General features: G+C 46.1%; 1 protein-coding gene and 1 pseudogene across 1 annotated transcript; both read right to left on the bottom strand.

The window, feature by feature from the left end:
- Positions 1–4,121: 4,121 nt before the first annotated feature.
- Positions 4,122–9,868, bottom strand: VSX1 (visual system homeobox 1). The gene is made up of 5 exons (XM_070421319.1): positions 9,445–9,868; positions 6,809–6,887; positions 6,236–6,359; positions 4,860–5,040; positions 4,122–4,393 (listed from the first exon to the last, which is right to left on the bottom strand). The coding sequence occupies exons 1-5, from the start codon at positions 9,866–9,868 to the stop codon at positions 4,122–4,124; spliced, it is 1,080 nt and encodes a 359-aa protein (XP_070277420.1).
- A 4,870-nt stretch (positions 9,869–14,738) lies between these two features.
- Positions 14,739–15,435, bottom strand: LOC139014438 (large ribosomal subunit protein uL30-like; annotated as a pseudogene).
- Positions 15,436–18,884: the final 3,449 nt, after the last annotated feature.

Genomic DNA, 18,884 nt, shown 5'->3' with positions numbered 1-18,884 from the left:
AGAAACCATCAGCAAAACAACAAGAAAGCCCACTGCATGGGAGAACATATTTTCCAATGTTATCACTGATAAAGGCCTAATCTCCAACATTTACTAGTATAGGGGACTCATACATCTTAACAAAAGGAAGATAAACAATCCAATCAAAAAATGTGCAAAGGACTTAAATAGACATTTTTCTAAAGTGCAACAGCATGGATGGGCATGGAGAACATTATGCTAAGGGAAATAAGCCAGTTGGAGAAAAATAAATATCACATGATCTCACTCATTTGTGGAATATAATGAACAACATAAACTGATGAACAAAAATAGATCCAGAGACAGAGAAGCATTGAACAGACTATCAAACTTCAGAGAGCAGTCAGGGGAGCGGGAGGGGTTAAGATCAACTAAAGGACTTGTATGCATGCATATGAACATAACCAATGGACACAGACATTAGGGCGGTGAGGGCATGTGCTGGGGGTGGGGGTAGCCGGGGAGAGGCCAATGGGGGGAAAGGAGACATGTAATAATATACATAGTACTTTAAACAATAAAGAATTTTTTTAAAAAGTTGTCACACTGCCCTGGCTGGTATTGCTAAGTGGTTAGAGCATTGGCCTATGCACCAGAGAGTCACAGGTTTGATTCCCGGTCAAGGGCATGTACTTGGGTTGCAGGTTTGATCCCAGGCCCTGGTCAAGGCAGCCAATCAATGTGTCTCTCTCACATCAATGTTTCTCTCTCTCCCTCACCCTCCACTCTTCCTTCCTCCCTTCCTTCCACTCTACCTAAAATCAATAGAAAAATATCCTTGGGTGATAATTAACAAAAATAAAAAGTTGTCACACCTTCTATCTTGCTACTTCATTGCCAACCTCCTTTGAAGCCTCAGGTCATAACTGTGTTGAAAGGGGTTTAAGGAGACTCCTACATGTAAGGGGTGGATAAATGATCATAGTAAGGTTTTGTTCCTCAAGGACAAGCTTGGAAAATAGTCAAAGAAGCCCATGATTTCACGCATTATGGAAAGGAAGCACTCTATACATGGTTTGGGTAACAGTGGCCCCAAGCATGAGAACAGTCATTAATGGTGTCGTGGCTAGCTGCGCCAAAGAACAATGCATGTACCAGACCTCCATTATCACCTTAAGTCAGGCAGTCCAGTCCCAAGGAATGTTACCTAGAGAAGATAGACAGGTAGACTTTGCAGAATGTCCAGGGAAAGGATTTAAATACTTATTGGTGTTAGTAAATACCTCTACTGGATAGGTTCAAGCATTCAAATGCTGAACTGGAAGGAGCAAAACGTTGTAAAGTCACTGCTTAAGGAAATCATACCTAGGTTTGGACTCCCCCAGGGCCTTTCAAAGTGACAATGATCTGGCTTTCACACTGACCCTAAGAAAGGGAGTAGCACAAGCTCTCCAAATGAAGTGAGTCTTATATTCTTCATGGAGCCCACAGTCCTCAGGAAAAATGGAATATTCTATAATAATAAAAGGGTAGTATGTTAATTAGACCCGACGTCTTCCGGACGTTATTCCGGATGTCCTTCCTGACAAAGCCGGGGCCGAAGGAAGCCAGCCTGGGTCCCAGGTGCCTGTGGATGGCCTGGGGGAAGCCAGCTGGGGTCCCAAGTGCCTGCCTGCAGCTGGAGGAGGGAAGCCCGGGTCCCGGGTGCCGGAGGGAAGCCAGTGCTGGCAACCAGGGGAAGGAACGCTTACTCTTGCATGAATTTTCGTGCACCGGGCCTTTAGTGATGTAATAAAATACTCAGAAAGACCTTGGCCAAACCCTGCCAGGAAACCCATGAGACCTGGCTTAAATAACCACCAATTGCCCTGACCCATATCAAGGCAGTGCCCAAAGGAATGATTAAAGTAAATCATTTTGAACTTATGTATTATAGACCCTTTTTGGGTTCCTCTCAAATTTTAGGATACCCAGACCCATTTATAACACAGGCTGTTAAACATATTATTCAACTAGGAAAGGTAACAACACAAATAAATATGCTAATTTGATTTTACTCATACCATAATACTAAGCTATACCCATATGATCCAGGGAACTGGGTATACTTTAAAATCTGGAAATCAGGGTCCCTGCAAGACCAACCAAACCCAATATGGACAAGTCCTCATTTGGTGTTATTCACAATTCATTCTCCTAAACTACAAGATATAGCTTCCTGGATACATTCCTCTAGGGCAGCGGTTCTCAACCTGTGGGTCGCGACCCCTTTGGGGGGTCGAACGACCCTTTCACAGGGGTCGCCTAAGACCATCGGAAAACACCTATATAATTACATATTGTTTTTGTGATTAATCACTATGCTTTAATTATGTTCAATTTGTAACAATGAAAATACATCCTGCATATCAGATATTTACCTTACAATTCATAACAGTAGCAACATTACAGTTATGAAGTAGCAACAAAAATAGCTTTATGGTTGGGGGTCACCACAACATGAGGAACTGTATTAAAGGGTTGCGGCATTAGGAAGGTTGAGAACCACTGCTCTAGGGTTAATCAGCTATATACCACTCAGTAAGAACGAAGAACTAGATCCACACACAACTGAATGTTATTCAGCCATGAGAAAAAAAGGAAATCTTGTCATTTGCAACAATATGGATGGACTTTGAGGGCCTTATGCTAATGAAGTAAGTCAGACAGAAAGACAGATACTGCATAATCTCATTTTCTGTTTTACAGTAAGGACAGGGGACATTTCGTTTTCACAATAGTATGGACGTAGGCCAACGGAAGGAGTCCTTGTTTTTTCACCTGGCAAGATGGGAGAACCAGGCCCCACCTGACAGATGACTGTACCAATTTCCAGAGGAAACCCTTGCAAGTAGTGCTTGCACTTCCTTTCGGGCTCTGCCTTCTTTGCGAAGCTCTGCATTTCCCCCTCAGCTCTCTCTGGATTTGACTCTAACAGGTGAATTAGACCCAGCCACTGCCTCAGGAGTTTACAAAGCAACACATGATGAGTGCTGCAGCCTAAAGAATGAAATGCTTTCGAGCAGCGGTTCTCAACCTGTGGGTCGCTACCCCTTTGGCGGTCGAACAAGGGATCGCCTAAGACCATCCTGCATATCAGATATTTACATTATGATTCATAACAGTAGCAACATTACAGTTATGAAGTAGCAACAAAAATAATTTTATGGTTGGGTCACAACATGAGGAACTGTATTTAAAGGGCCAGAAGGTTGAGAACCACTGCTTTAGCGATTCCCAGATTAAAAGGGAATGGGAGGGATGGCTTGTCAGGGGATCAGCAATAATATGGAGACATGCAAGTGTGTAATACAAGGAGCACCATGACAGGCAAGCATACTACACAATGTTTATTTTTACATAATAAATAAGTGGCAAAGGGGATACAGGAAAGGAAATATTCATGAAATCGAAGTCACTAAAGTGCTTTCCAACATAAATTTTAAAAGACAAAGGAACCTGGTCTGATCTTAAAACACTGTTTATAAATAATCAACAATTGTTTAGATATGGTCCATGTTATTTCCAAAAGAAAGGGGAAAGCATGCTTTGTTGTGTGTGGTGTTTTTTTTTTACGAACTCCAACACACATAGCATATCAAATGAAACTCAGGAGAAAGCAAAATTATTGCCTGGTGAGAAAATCGAACTGTCTGAAGTCAAGTTCAAGATAAAGGTAATATAACTCATTCATATGTCTGCATGGGGTCTTCACTATCTATGAAGACATCTGATTCTCTGGAGGTTAAGTAATTTTATATTTTCGAGTTCAGAGAGAGGACATCAGACCTAACCCATTAATTGAACCAAATCTCAAATGATGCCCAGCAGTGAAAATGCTGTTTGAACGAAAATCTTCCCTCCTCAAGTTCTACAGAAGACAATAAAATGTTTACACCATGTTAACTTAAAGGTTCATGTGCCTTTAAGGAGTATTTCCACTCTAGAGCAAAACAGAGTTTTCCCAAGTCACCCATTCGTCTTCCTAAAACAAATGGCGTTGAATTTTATCCTGACACTAGCAGGAAACCCAACTGAGATGATTTGTCCTGGACAACTTCTGTTTTTTGAAAAAGCCAAAGTGAAGAATGTCCAACCTTTGTGGGTGGGACCTGTGGGCCTCAGAAGGCTCCCACCTTCCTAGGCTGGAGCCCCTCCGAATCTTGAGCACTGGCCCCCTGGTGCACCGTCTTGGTTTCCTGCCATGTGGAGCTGGAGAGATCAATGGCAACATCTTCCAAGTTACTCTCAGGGCTGGCTGCATTGGCGACGCTCCGGGATCTTGCCTGACTTGGACTAGAACCTTCCTTGAGTTGGTCAGGGCCCCAGAATCCAGCCAGCTTTTCTTCATTTCCTGGTTTCCTTATCATCCCTGTGGATTTTTTATGCATCCCTTGCAAAAAAAAAAGGAAAAGGGGGAAAAAACAGATTATCTTTAAAGTCAGCAATTAATTTCTTCTATGTTCTTTTTCTCTAAGTCCCGTTAGAATTGCCCTTGTCAGTACCTCTCTCTGGCTCCTCAGGAGAGTCACGTAGGTAACACCCACTTGGTAGGGGTTGAAAGCTGGTGTGTGCCAGCCAGGTGCAGCCGGCAAAGTTGCCTCATTTAGATGACAATTTTATTTTGAAAATTGTTCACAACATTTTAAAACCAGAAGATTATACATCAAAAGCCAGACTTCCAGCTTCTCTCAAAAAGTCAGAAGGTCTGGCAGCACTGGGCCCAGTTTCTTGTATGGCCATGGACCAGAAGATGCCAGTAGGCACCCCCACCCACCCACTCAATCCCTGGTCCTATAAGCTCAGAGGGGTGAGCTTCCTTTCCCACTGAATTTCCTCTCTCTCAGCTTCTTCCTTACCTAGGAGCCAGGGCGCACAGAAATCGGCCAGGCTGTCCTCGGCGGAGTTGAGGACAGAGTCGGGCAAAGGGATGCAGTGTCGCACCATGGCCCCGTAGAGCCCATACTCGGCCATCACGCTGCTGCCGCCCCAGCGCTTCTCCTGCTTCCGCCACTTGGCCCTCCGATTTTGAAACCAGACCTGGTATGAGGCAGGACACACTGTGACTAGGGCGCTTGGAGGTGTCTCTGAGCGGGGAGTTCTTAAATGGGCCAACTCGGGGAGCTCATAAGACCCAAGACCTTTCAGTAACTGTGCCCACTATTCACTCAAAACTCACAGGGACTCATTGTGGGGTAATGTGTGACCACTTTCCACTGAAGTTTTCCATAGAGTTGACAAAAACAAAATTAAAGTATTCTTCCCCACATAGTGCGAAGGAGTCAACTATAATGTTTTCTGGTTTTTCTCATGGTTTGGAAAGAGGTCACTCCGTCAATGGCCCATTCTAATCTCAGGTTGTTGGGTTGCTGGTGATAGTTCTCATAGAAAACTGTTAGCCTAATAAAGGAATAGGATGGAATGTTGTTTAGCTGTTAAAAAGAGTAGTTTGTGGCAAATCTTCTGACCTGGACAAATGTCCAAAATGTGTTGTCAAGCAAAGAGGTAGAGTTGTATAATATGATACCTTTTTGTAAAAACAAGACAAAATTCTACATGTATGTGAGTGTACACATTGTTCAGGGCCAGATATATATGCCATGGAGGCAATGTGCAGAAAGGCCATGTCAGGCTACTTATATTGGTTTCTTTGAGGTTTTATAGAGATGGGTGGTCACTTCCTTTTATTGATATATCTTTATATCGTTTCTAGTTGCAGCACACAGCATTGTGATTTTAAAGAATCTATACTAATAAAAGAGAAACATGCAAATTGGTGTCATTCTACTATGCCCACCAGCCAATCAGGATGAGTATGCAAATTAACCCAACAAAGATGTCGGTTAATTTGCATATGCAGTCGAGGAACGAAGACTGAAGACGACTGAAGACTGAAGAAAGGGGCTACGGCCGGACCAAAGGCCTGGGTCCCAGGTGCCGGAGGAAAACCGGTGCCAGCAGCCAGGGAAGGAAGGCCTATTGCGTGAATCTTCATGCAACAAGCCTCTAGTGACTTAATAAAAGGGGAAAAAGGCGTGTAGGTTACAAGGGATATCCTCTTACATAAACACAAGGAAGGCTCTAGCACTATGGTGCCTGCGGCTGAGTGGCCCTCAGTTTGCCTGTATGGGAGAATGTGTGTTTGGCTGTTTGGAGGTGGCTGTGGGTCACCCTGGCTGTGAAGTTAACATGCTCTCTATGGTGTCTTTGGGAAGGAGAAGGGAACCCCAGACACCTGTATTCGGTCTTCAGGGAGCTCAGTCTTCATGGCCAGCATTTCCCGGGCATACACATCAGGGTAGTGTGCCTCGCTGAACGCCTTTTCCAGCTCTTCCAGTTGCTGGGTGGTGAAGACAGTCCTGCAGGGAGGCCCAGAGGACATGTGGGCACATGGCCAAAGGAGGATGCCAGGCTTCCCAGAGCAGGGACCCTGTGCCTACCTCCCCCATTGTCCACACCCCAAAGGGCCACCTCATAATAACTGAATACCCCACTTCTGAATGATTAACCTTTGGAAAGTTTGGTTCAAATAAGAAAGAGTTCTTCAGCATTTTTTCCCCCTCCTCAATGTATTCATCAATTCATTCTAAGAAGACCCATTTTAAAGACCCACAAAATTGTGTCTTTTAAATGCTGCAAAGATTGTCCTGCAGCCTCCTGGGATTTGCAAAAATATGTTCCTAAATGGTTACTGTACCCTTCCCACTGCCAACCTGGAGCCCACTGGGCCTCCTGCAATGCAGGACCACCCACTCTCAGATGCTGTGTGTCCCGGGGAAACAGTCAGAGAGTATGGCTGGCCCTGTACCTGTGCCGCCTCTTCTTCCTCTTGCCAGGATTTGGGGACACCTTCAGGTCACTCCTGTTTCCAGGTAGGCTTTCCTCATCTGTTGGCATAACGAGAAAGAGAGGACTTTAAAGGTGAGCATATTCTTCACTTTACTTTCTGGATTTTAATACAAGGATTAAACCTATGAACTTGTTGAAAAATGTGAGTAACATTTAACTTAATATAAGCTAGTATTTTTAGCACTCACTACCTTCCAGGTTCTGTGCTCAGCATTGTTCATGCATTATTGCAATTCTTCTTCATAAAATTAGAGAACTCCGAGATAGCTGCTATTAGTATCCTATTCCTACAGATGAGGAAACGGAGGCACAGAGAGATTAAGTCATCTGTCCATGATCACACAGGTACTAAATGGTGAAGTTGGGATTCAAACCCCAGACTGTGTGAAGCCAAAGCAAATCGAATTTTCTATCCCCACTCAGCTCTCAAATGGAAGGAAATTCATCCATTTCCTTCTGCTTCCAACTTCCTTATCTTAATCAGCACACCAACATTTCTCAAAAGAGGGCTGAAGTTTGTGACATCAGAAGTCTTGTCAAAACTGCACTCCTGCCCCAGCAGGTTTGGCTCAGTGGATAGAGCGTGGGCCTGCGGACTGAAGGGTTCCAGGTTCGATTCTAGTCAAGGGCACATGCCTGGGTTGCAGGCTTCATCCCCAGTAGGGGGAGTGCAGGAGGCAGCCAATCAATGCTTCTCTCTCATCATTGATGTTTCAATATCTCTCTCCCTCTCCCTTACTCTCTGAAATCAATAAACATATTTATATTTTAAAATTTTATATTTTAAAAACTGCACTCCTTGCCCTGCTGTATCAGTTCTGAATCTCTGGATGTGGGGTCCAGAAACTCATTCTTGACAAATATGCCTAGATGGTTCTTAGGTGCACTTGAAAAAATATTAAGAACTCTACTATGCTTTATCTTTTGATAGCCTTTTTATTAAAAGATCCGTATAAAAAGGAAGGTTAGAATATCAAACTATTGTCAGATTCATTGTTAAAAGGCATTTTTGCCTCAAAGTATGAGAAATAAATTAAAGGAAAAATAATATTAGTTTTACTCCAACATCAATTAGCTCACCAGAAAACTGTATGCTTAGATTATAATGCCCATGCTGTCCAATCAGGTACCCTTAGACACACATCATTGAACATATGAAATGTGGCTGGCCCAAACTGAGACCTGCTGTAAATGTAACATATGCTGTTCATTTAGAAGACTTACTACCCCAAAAGTAAAATATTAATGATTTTTAGATTCATTATATGTAAATGTTATTCTATATGTATTGGATTAAATATAATATAGTATTTAAATTAATTCCACCCATTTATTTTTCCTTTTTAATGTCTGGATCAGCTGGTTGGGTTGTATGTGCACTGAACAGTTGCTGGTTTGATTCCCAATCAGGGCACATACCTGGGCTGTGGACTCAGGCTGGACCCTCCGAGCCCGGTAGGGGGCGTGCAGGAGGCAGCCAATTGATGTTTTGCTCTACATAACCCTCTCCCTTCCTCTCTCTCTAAAATATCAATAAAAAATCTTTTTAACAAGAGACATTTTCTCCACACTCTCAGACACATATTTCTATTGGGTAGCATTGCTCTTGATCTTCCCGAAATTCCCTCACAGACTAAGATTTAGTTGCATTTTGCTTTGCATTTTATCAGTGCCCACAGAGAAAGATCCCATCCTATGTAGGTGGTTTCTGCATTTTGGGGGGGGGGGGGGCCTAATTGAGGGTTCATTTTATTTTATAGACTCATGAAATAAAGTCCTTTCGGAGTTGAGCAAAAGCTCACTTGCCTACTGCCTTCCTTTTATCAGTGGAGACCCAGTGTACCCTTTTTGCCTTGGCTGCCTGGATGCTCAGCTCTAGATTCTACTCTGCTGCATAGTTCCTCTGAGTCCACGTTTTCTTGTGTAATTTTCCCTAGCACCCTAAACGTCTGTTTCTAGGCCCTTGTCCTTTAAAGAATGTTATTGCTTCCTTCTCTTTCCCTATATTCCGCATCGATGTCTTTGAGGAAATCGGTGGGCTCAGAACAAAATGCTAAGCCTAACTACAATGAGATTGACGAGGTTGCTTCCTTTCTCAAGGGTAGGGAGGAGGAGGTGCGGCGCCAGGAGAGCAGCGAGGCGCTCTTCACGGACACGTCAATCATTCAATCAATTCTGCAAAGGCGTGAGCGCCCACGGGTAACCGCGTTCTGTGTTGCTGGTGGTAAGACAGGCTCAAGCCTTCCCGACCTACGCGGTTCCCAGGGTCGAAATTTGCGCGGGGCGGAGGGGAAAGGCCCTCGGCAGAGCCAGACCAGTGCTGGGTACTCCAGACCCCCAGGATCGGTCCGAAACCCGGGGGGGGGGGGGGGGGGGGGTTTAGTGGTATTCACCAGAATCCGAGGATAGGCAGGGATTTAGGAAGAGGCAAGAGGGAGTGCGGGTGCGGGGATGCGCCTCCCCTGGACCCCGCGGGGATCTGGGGTCCCGACCTCCCTTGGATCTAGGATCTGGGGGTGGGCTGATGTTGCGTTACTCCTGCGCGGCCCAAACCCGAGGGAACAGGGTCAGGATGGGATGGGATGGCCTAGTTACCCGACGTGGAGACGCTTTCGCTGCGCTGCTGGCGGCCAAGCGGGGACGGCGGGCGGCGGAGGGCTGGTGGGGGCGCAGGCTCGGGCTCCCGGCGAGGCAGAAGGGGCACGTCGGCGAGGAGCAGGCAGGGCGCCCTGGCGGCCGCGGGGGGCTGTGCACCGAAGCCGCAGAGGAAGCCGAGACCCAGCGGAAGGGTCCCGAGCGCGAGGCGGGGAGTGCCGAGCCCGGGATTGGGACCGGGCGCAGCCGCTGGGCCCTCGCAGCCCGACCCCGGGCCGAGTCCGGCCGGAGACGGCAGCTCAGCCCCCAGGCCCAGCAGGTCGGTGATGGCGAAGCCGCGGGGGCGCGGGCCGGTGGGGGCGGCACCGGGCGCCAGCGCCGTGCCCCTCGCGCGCCCTTCGCAGAGCGCGTCTCGACCCGTCATGGGTTCTCAGTCGGGGAGGCTTGACCCTCGGTGGGTCACCATCGCGAAAGGGGCTCGGCTAAGGGGACGCTTTATATAGCTGGGGCCCCCGTCGGGCGCGGAGGGCCAGGAGGGCTCCAATCAGCCGGGCGCGGGTGCGTCATCGCCTGGGACCCTGTGAGCTGGGACGCCACCAGTTCCCCTCCCTCCTGTAGCCGCCCTCGCAGCTGCAGTCCCCTCTCTTCCCATCTCCTCCCAGCTGTCCCCCTGCCTCGCCACCACCCCCGTTTTCGGTGGGAGGAGACAGGGACCCCGCTATCTGCCCGTCCTTCTAAAAGCCGCAGGTTTCAGTGCGGCATGGAATTCCCTTTCCTTCCAGATTCTCTGGGTGGAGGTTCGGGTCGCAGTTGCCCTCGAAGCCCCGCCTCCACCAGCCAGCCGCACCCTGAGACCTCGGGCTCCGTTCACAGCCACACGCCCCCTGATGCGGCGGAGACGACCCCCGCCAGCGCTCCCACCGCACCGCCGGCACCGAGAAGGCCTCCTCCGAAAATCGTCAGCGGGGCGGTGGAAAAAGTTCATTGAGTCCCTGCCCACTGTGCCTCCAGGCAAACCCACCCCCTAGTGCTCGAGGGGGTCGCAAAGCTACTGGGGGGAGGGGGGACGAGAAGTAGAGACCCGCAGGAGTGGGGTGGCCCGCTCCCGCGATAGGACCAGGCGGCAGGTTTAGCAAAGTGCATTACTGGAGGCCCGTGCACCTGACACTGCAGGTAAACAACGGATACTTTTTTCAGTATGAGTATGTGCCAGCATTCCATCCTGCAACCCCACATGGGGGCCGTGGGGAGTACATTGGAAAATAGGGACTGTCCATTGGGACAGACAGCTTTTCTCGGAGGCTAACAAGTGATTGTCAGCTTGTGACTAGTCCAAGAAAGCCTGGTTTTCACGTGAAACGCCGTAGTGGTTCAAGTTGCCGCCAAACACAGCACGTGAGGAAGCCAGTCCTGGCCGACACGCCGGAAATTCGAGTCCACCCAACCCGAACAGCTGGGAGCCCCGAGCCCACCCTTCCCAAACCCAGAACCCGGGAAGCGACTCTCCTCAGTCCCACCCCCGAGGTCCGAGCAGTCGGGAGTCACCCCGCGCGGAGGCAGCAAATCTGCGAGCCTGGCCCGACGCCGAGCGGCTCCCTGCGCTCACGACGGAGCCGGAGCCCAGCGAAGTGCGTCTCCCTGTCGCCGCGCCTTCGAGCGGGGCCTCCGCTGAACACGCAGATGAAACGCGGGGCCTCCGACAAAGATAATTACAAAAGGCTGAGCATTAGCTCTCAGGTATTAAAGGAAGACCCAGATCTCCCCTCGCAAGCTGTTCCCGGGATTAGCAACACAATAACTTTCCTTTGGGATAATTGCCTTTTGAATTGCGGGGCGGGGCGGCGTTAGACGCCGGCGTCGTTTTCGGCTTTGGGCCGGGATCCCGGGGTCTCCCTCCCCAGCCTCTGCCCGGGGACGCGGGGGGTCACCGGAAGACCCTACCTTCGGCCACCCCGCACGGCGCCAGGAGCACTCGGAAGGATCCTACAAAACGCATTTCCAAATGAGAGGAACTGAGGCTTGTCAATCCGCTCACCCTGGACGCGGACACAGAAACCCGAGAAGAGAAGCAAGAGACCTGATAAGGAGCCGGGGTTGGAGGCCTGGGGGACCTGGCAATTCCAGGATAGAAGCGTCCCTGACGCCTCCACCAGCCCCACCTGCGGGGAGGGGCCCGCGGGACATGGGAGTGGGATTGGGGGGGAGCTGCACCCTGGCACCCCTTCCTTTTCGCAGCATTTTCACTGCTCCCTCCCCACTGAGAATTGCTTTCCCTACCGCCACCGCCACCCCGGCCCTGCTAATCCGCGCCCCGGCTCCCGCCCCCAGCTGCTGCGGGAGATCCACTGTCCTCTCCAGCGCACACTGAGACCTCGGGCTCCGTTGGACCCGCTTAGAGCCCGAACCCCTGAGAAGAGCTCAGTCCGCTACGGGCTTCGCGCAGAGCCCTCCAAAGCAAGGGAAACACTTCTAGTTTCTTTAGGGGGCTTGGCAGGAGAGAGCGAGCCGGCCTGGAGTCTGCGCGCCCAGGGCGCCCCGGCAGATGCCAGTCTATGCGGGGGGGGGGGGGGGGGCGGGGGGGCACGCGAGCGTTTGGGGGAACCCCTCCTCAGTAGGTTAGCGGGCAGGCACAGACAAATCAGAGCCCTCTGCAGCCTCTAGCCCAGGAGTATCCGGGATGCAGCTAATCAGTAACGTTTCTCCGCTCATTATTTTCCAGGGAAGGTTTCCAGGCCCCCTTTCTGGCCAACCACAAATGTGAGCTCTCCTTCCCCAGGCCCTCTCCCGCACATACACCCCGACCCACACCCCCGCCCTGGCTTGGGCGCCCCCAAATGGACCCTGGACCGGGTGCGAGTGGCTCAACAGAGACCGGGGTTGGGCTTTGTGGAGTTGCCCCTGGCCGGCTGTCGATATAAAATACAGACACAATGGAAGTGGGATGCACATGTGCTTAAAATGTATCGCCTTGTGATTGTCCACACAAACAGGTCCCCTGGATCCGTGCCTCTTCTGATTTTCCTCCTGCCGCTCCTCTGGCTGCTCCTTCTCAGTTGCTTTTGTGTCCCCTTTAAGGATCCTTGTAGCAGACTCTTGTTTTGCCCTGTCCACATCTCATGCCCTAACCACTGTGCATGCATGCCCACCGGGCCTCCAGTACCCCCCCCACCACCACCACCACCACCACCACGTCTTCTCATTTGTTTATCTTTTTGTTGTTGTTGTTTCCCTTCCCCAAGGAGATGTATCCAAAAAAATATTACTAAGAGAGATTTTACTGCTTATGTTTTCTTCAAGGATTTTCATGGTTTTGAGTCTGACATCTATGTCTTTAAATCATTTGAGTTCATACTTGTGTATAATGTAAGAAAGTAGTCTAGTTCCCCCCCACACACACACACACACACACACTTAACGTGTCAATTTTCCCAACACCATTTACTAAATAGTTTGTTGTTACCCCATTTTATATGTTTGTTTTATTTGTCAAATATTAGTTGACCATGTAGGCATAATTTCATATCTAGGGTAAGAGAATATGCTTGATACGATTTCAGTCTTCTTAAATTTATTGGGACTTGTTTTGTGTTCTAACAGAGGTCTCGCCTAGAAAACATTCCACATGCACTTGAAAAGAATACATGTGTTCTGCTGCTTTGGGGTGAAATGCACTGAAGGTATCAATTTAATGTATCTGATCTAGTGTGTCATTTATGGCCACTGTTTCCTTGTCGATTTCCTGTCTGGAAGATCTATCCATTAATGTCAATGGGTGTGAAAATTCCATACTATGGCTGTGTTACTGTCAATCCCTCCCTATAAAAGCTCCTCAACATTTGCTTATTCTATTTACTGGTAGGTGCTCCCATGTTGGGTCCATAAATGTTTACAATGGCTGTATCCTGTTGTTGGGTTGATCCCTTTATCATTATGTAGAGTTCTTCTTTGCCTGATATTATAGTACTAGAGGCCTGGTGCATGAAATTCATGCATGGGTAGGGTCCCTAGGCCTGGCCAGCAATCAGGGCTGATCTGTGGGGCGACCAGTGGGGCAATGGCGGGGGGGGGGGGGGGGGGGGAGCGCTAGCCTACTTGCCGGCCAGCCCCACCCCCAGTCACCCTATTGCTGCAGCCGGTTGCCTCCCTCTGTGGGAGGTGACCAGCAGGATAATCAGGGTTGGGGGGCCACCGCTGGCACCTGCCTTGTCTGGCCTGGGGCCTGTGGGCTGGGGGCAGCTCCTGCATTGAGCATCTGCCTCCTGGTGGTCAGTGCACATCATACTGACCAGTCGTTCCACCGGTCATTCTACTGGTTGGTCGATTTGCATATTAGGCTTTTATTATATAGGATGGGCGTTTTTTTTAGTTTATTTTGTCTGATATAAGTATTGCTACCCCAGTTTCTTTTCTTTTTTTTTTTTTTTTTTTTTTGCCATTTCCACTTTCTCAAAATATCTTATTTTATCCCTTTTTTTTCAGTCTCTGTGTGTTTTTTGTTCTGAAGTGGGTCTCTTGTAGAAAGTATATATATATATATATATATATATATATATATATATATATATATATTAGTCTTATTTTCTTATCCATTCAGCCACCCTGTGCCTTTTTTTTTAACCCTCACTCCGAGAATGAGGATATTTTTTCTACTAACTTTTTTTTTTTTCAGAGAGTGGAAGGGAAGAGAGAAGTGGGGAGAGAAAGAGAGAGAGAAAAAAAACATCAATGTGAGAGACACATCAATTGGTTGCCTCCCACATGAGCCCGACTGGGCATGGGGATGGGGATGAGGATGGAACCTGCAACCCAAGTATACACCATTGACAAGGAATCAAACCCACGACTCTTCTGTGCACAGGCCAGTGCTCTAACCACTGAGAAATGCCAGCCAGGGCTACCCTATGTCTTTTTATTAGAGCATTTTTGCCATTTACATTTAAATTGATTATTGATAGGTATGTATTTATTATCATTTTATTCTTTATAACTATGTTTCTTTTCTTTCATTTTTAAAATCGGAACATTGAACATTTCTTGTAATACTGGTTTGGTGGTAATGAACTCCTTTAGCTTTTTGTTGTCTGGGAAGCTCTTTATTTCTCCTTCAATATTAAATGATAACCTTCCTGGGTAATATAGTCTTGGTTATATGTCCTTGCTTTTCATCTCTGAATATTTTGTGCCAATGCCTTCTAGCCTTAAATGTTTCTGTTGAGAAATCAGCTGACAGTCTTAAGGGAGTTTCCTTGTAGATAACTAACTTTCTTTCTTTTGCTACTTTTTTTTTTCAATTTTAAAGGACTCAGTTTATTAACTAACCAGATTACAAAAATAACCATGGTAGATACCTTAGTTCATCCTTCTAATAAGCCTATTGATCTGGTCTTCCCTGTTCCCAGCATCTCTACATTCTACAAAATGGGTGGTCTTCTTCTTCATCCCACCTTGTGAAGAAGATAACTTGAAGGGCCACAGGAAGTTGTTCACTTCTTTGAAGCACTTTCCAACAGTGTAGATCTTATGAATCAGATCTTCCAAGCAGATGATGCCATAGTTAACAAGAGATCAAGCAATCAATGAGTTATCTGTCAGGGCAATTCATTTTTTGTTGATTTTGCCATAACCACGCTTGTAGATCAATTCACTTACTGACTTCGGGTTTGGGTACCCTCAAGCAATGTATGGCTCCACAATCCTCAGCATGTTGATGGAAGCCTTGTTGAGCTCAACAAAGGTGCTGTTGAAGATCTGGCAAAGGAAAAGAAGCTGCAGCATCTTTCGGACCTTTGGGCTCACACCATTGATACCTCTGATCCTGATGACAAATGCCAATTTAGGTTCGGCAGGTACGTAGAAGTTGCCAGCTTTTCTTGCCATCCTAGCCATTCGAATCTCTGTTCTGTACATCTGCCTGTATTCCTTGTAATAGTGCTTAGCTTTTTCATAGATGAGCTTCCTTCTTGCCTTTTGAAGCATCTTTTGGACAAACTTCTTTCTCAAGCACTTGATCTTCAGCTCTGCAAAATTCCTTCACTTTTTCTTGACGGTTTATGACACAGCAGGAACCTTCTTCTTCTTCTTCTTCTTCTTCTTCTTCTTCTTCTTCTTCTTCTCCTCCACCCTTCATGGTTCCAACTAGAAAAGAGCTCTTTTGCTACTTTTAAGGTTGTATTCTTATCTTTAACTTTTGCCGTTTTAGTTATGATGTGTCTTATTGTGAGCCTCTTTGGATTCATCATGTTTGGGACTCTGCACTTTCTGGACTTTTATCTTTTTCCTTCACCAGTTTTGGGAAGTTTTCAGTCATTATTTTTCAAATAGTTTATCAATTTTTACTTTCTTCTCCTTCTCATACCTTCATGATGTGAATACTGTTACACTTCATGTTGTCCCAAAGGTTCTTTAAATTATTCTTATTTTTTAAATTCCTTAAAAAATATTTTTTTGCTACTCTGATTGGTCATTTTCTGCTACCTCTTTTTCCAAATCACTCAATCAATCCTTTTAGAAGCAGGTTTTTCATAATAATGTTACTCATTTAAATCATGTCCTGGGGGAAACCAAGATGGCAGCATAGGTTAACGCCGGAGTTTGCTGCCTCAAACAACCACTTCAAAATTACAACTAAAAGACAGAATGGACATCATCCAGAACCACAATAAGGCTGGCTGAATGGAAGTTCTACAACTAGGAGGAACCGAGAATCAGAGGAGGCGCAGTGCTGAAGTAAAATACTAAGGTGCGGAGTGAGCGAGGCGCCGGCTGGTGGCTGAGGGCGTGGTTGTCTGTTTCAATCCGGAGGGAGCCTCAGACACAGAGCTCCAGATCCGGGCGAGTCTCTAGGGACCCAGACTCAAACGGGAGAAGCAGGACTGTCTGGCTATGGTCCCTCCGAGGTTTGCAGCTGTTGCTGGGACAGAGAGGCAGAGCCCCTGGGGACGGACTGAGAGCAGCCATAACTGCTCCCTCTTCCGCCCTGTTGATCCCGTGGGACCCGCCCCGCCCAAGCCCCACACAGAGGCATTTGCCGGATAGCCTCAGGCAAAGGCTAGATTAGCACCTCCCTAGAGGACACAAGTTCTTCCACTGCAGGCACAGCTGATTATCACAGCCAGTCGGCCTGGAGGTCAAATCCCTCTAGTATTAACTATAACAATCAAGGCTTAACTACAACAAGACTGCGCACAAAGACCACTAGGGGGTGTACCAAGAAAGCGTAAAAATGCGGAGACAAAGAAACAGGACAAAACTATCAAGGGAGGATATTGAGTTCAGAACCACACTTTTGAGGTCTCTCAAGAGGCTTCTAGAGTTGTCGATAAACTTGATGAGATGTACAGGAAATCTAATGAGACCCTCGATGGTGTGATAAAGGACCATCTAGAAAGTAAGCATACACTGACTGAAATAAAGAATATTATACAGACTCCCAACAGCAGACCAGAGGAGCGCAAGAATCAAGTCAAAGATTTGAAATGCGAAGAAGCGAGAAACACCCAATCGGAAAAGCAAAATGAAAAAAGAACCCAAAAATACGAAGATAGTGTAAGGAGCCTCTGGGACAGCTTCAAACGTACCAACATCAGAATTATAGGGGTACCAGAAGATGAGAGAAAGCAAGATATTGAAAACCTATTTGAAGAAATAATGACAGAAAACTTCCCCCACCTGGTGAAAGAAATAGACTTACAGGTCCAGGAAGCGCAGAGAACCCCAAACAAAAGGAATCCAAAGAGGGCCACACAAAGACACATCATAATTAAAATGCCAAGAGCAAAAGACAAAGAGAGAATCTTAAAAGCAGCAAGAGAAAGAGACTCAATTACCTACAAGGGAATACCCATATGACTGTCAGCTGATTTCTCAACAGAAACTTTGCAGGCCAGAAGGGAATGGCAAGAAATATTCAAGGTGATGAATACCAAGAACCTACAACCAAGATTACTTTATCCAGCAAAGTTATCATTCAGAATTGAAGGTCAGATAAAGAGCTTCACAGATAAGGAAAAGCTAAAGGAGTTCATCACTACCAAACCGGTATTATATGAAATGCTGAAAGGTATCCTTTAAGAAGTGGAGGAAGAAGAAAAAGGTAAAGATACAAATTATGAACAACAAATATGCATCTATCAACAAGTGAATCTAAGAATCAAGTGAATAAATAACCTGATGTACAGAATGAACTGGTGATTATAATAGAATCAGGGACATAGAAAAGGAATGGACTGACTATTCTTGGGGGGAAAAGGGGTGTGGGAGATGCGGGAAGAGACTGGACAAAAATCGTGCACCTATGGATGAACACAGTGGGTGGGGAGTGAGGGTGGAGGGTGGGGTGGGAGCTGGAAGGAGGGGAGTTATGGGGGGAAAAAGAGGAACAAATGTAATAATCTGAACAATAAAGATTTAATAATAATAAAAAATAAAAATAAATAAATAAATTATGTCCTGATTACATTCCCCAAATTTTGTTTTTATTTTATTATTTCTTATCTGACAACTTAATCAGGTACTATTTTAATGTGTTAAAACAAAGAGTAAGAAACTATCTGGCATGCAAAATTATTTCTTATCCTATCATTATATGCTTTAATTTTTTCATTTTCAACAAAGTATAATCTAAAGGAATTTACTTAGATTTATAAATAATTGTTAATTATACCTATTATTCTTTTACTTATAGGCATCTTAGTTAGTACCATCTGGCAGTAAGATCTGTTATGGGAACTTTGTTTAAGAAACAAAACTATAAAACTGAAGTAAAATTGGAAAATGTACACTTTAGAAATGTTTCTGGCAGCTCTGACAAAAATTCACTTATTTCATCTATTTCCATTTTATATGTTATCTTAAAGTGCTTAAAAATTAAATGCATGACATATGGGCAGAGAAACAGAATACATACACAGACATCCATAGGAACTGACTTTATACTTACGTTTGTGACAGATTAAACACAGCTTCTCCACACTTGAGAAAGAGGAATTAATTCTCCTCAAAGCCAGTTTTCTCAAATTCAGGGAATTGATTTATAGATTATGGTTTCTTTGAGGATATTTATCTTGAACATGCATACAATATATGTTCTGAGAGTACGAAAGCACTACACTCTGGGCTTATTTCATAGGCATTGGTAGCTGCTAAGTGCTTGATTTGCAGTGTGTTCACAACACTTCCCCATGAGTGAACAGGCAGAGAAATGGTTCATTAGTGACAGCAGGATTCTTGCATCCAAGTTAAAATATATTTTTATTTCCATTTATAGTTTGTGGATTCCCACTACCCAACAACCTTTCCCTATAAGCTTAGATAAACTACATATATATATATATACTTTCTATCAGAGATATGCTTTTTATGTGCAGATAGAATGTTGATCAGAGGTGACGGTGAAATCTTTCACCTGCGTTGCCTTGACATCAAATGTGCAGCAGAGGCCC

The sequence above is a fragment of the Myotis yumanensis genome, unplaced genomic scaffold, assembly GCF_028538775.1.
Source record: "Myotis yumanensis isolate MYYU_CA2020_CCGP unplaced genomic scaffold, mMyoYum1.0.hap1 SCAF_7, whole genome shotgun sequence".
Lineage (NCBI taxonomy): Eukaryota > Metazoa > Chordata > Mammalia > Chiroptera > Vespertilionidae > Myotis > Myotis yumanensis.
This window is presented reverse-complemented; position numbering and strand designations above follow the sequence as displayed.

Bases quoted from the DNA above. Each gene is read 5' to 3' on its own strand.
- VSX1 (XM_070421319.1), bottom strand. From the start codon at position 9,868: ATGACGGGTCGAGACGCGCTCTGCGAAGGGCGCGCGAGGGGCACGGCG. The intron at 5,041-6,235 runs GTGTCTGGGGTT...GCCTCATACCAG, and splicing joins TCCCTGAAGACCGAATACAG to GTCTGGTTTCAAAATCGGAG. The intron at 4,394-4,859 runs GTAAGGAAGAAG...TTTTTTTGCAAG, and splicing joins CTGTGCGCCCTGGCTCCTAG to GGATGCATAAAAAATCCACA.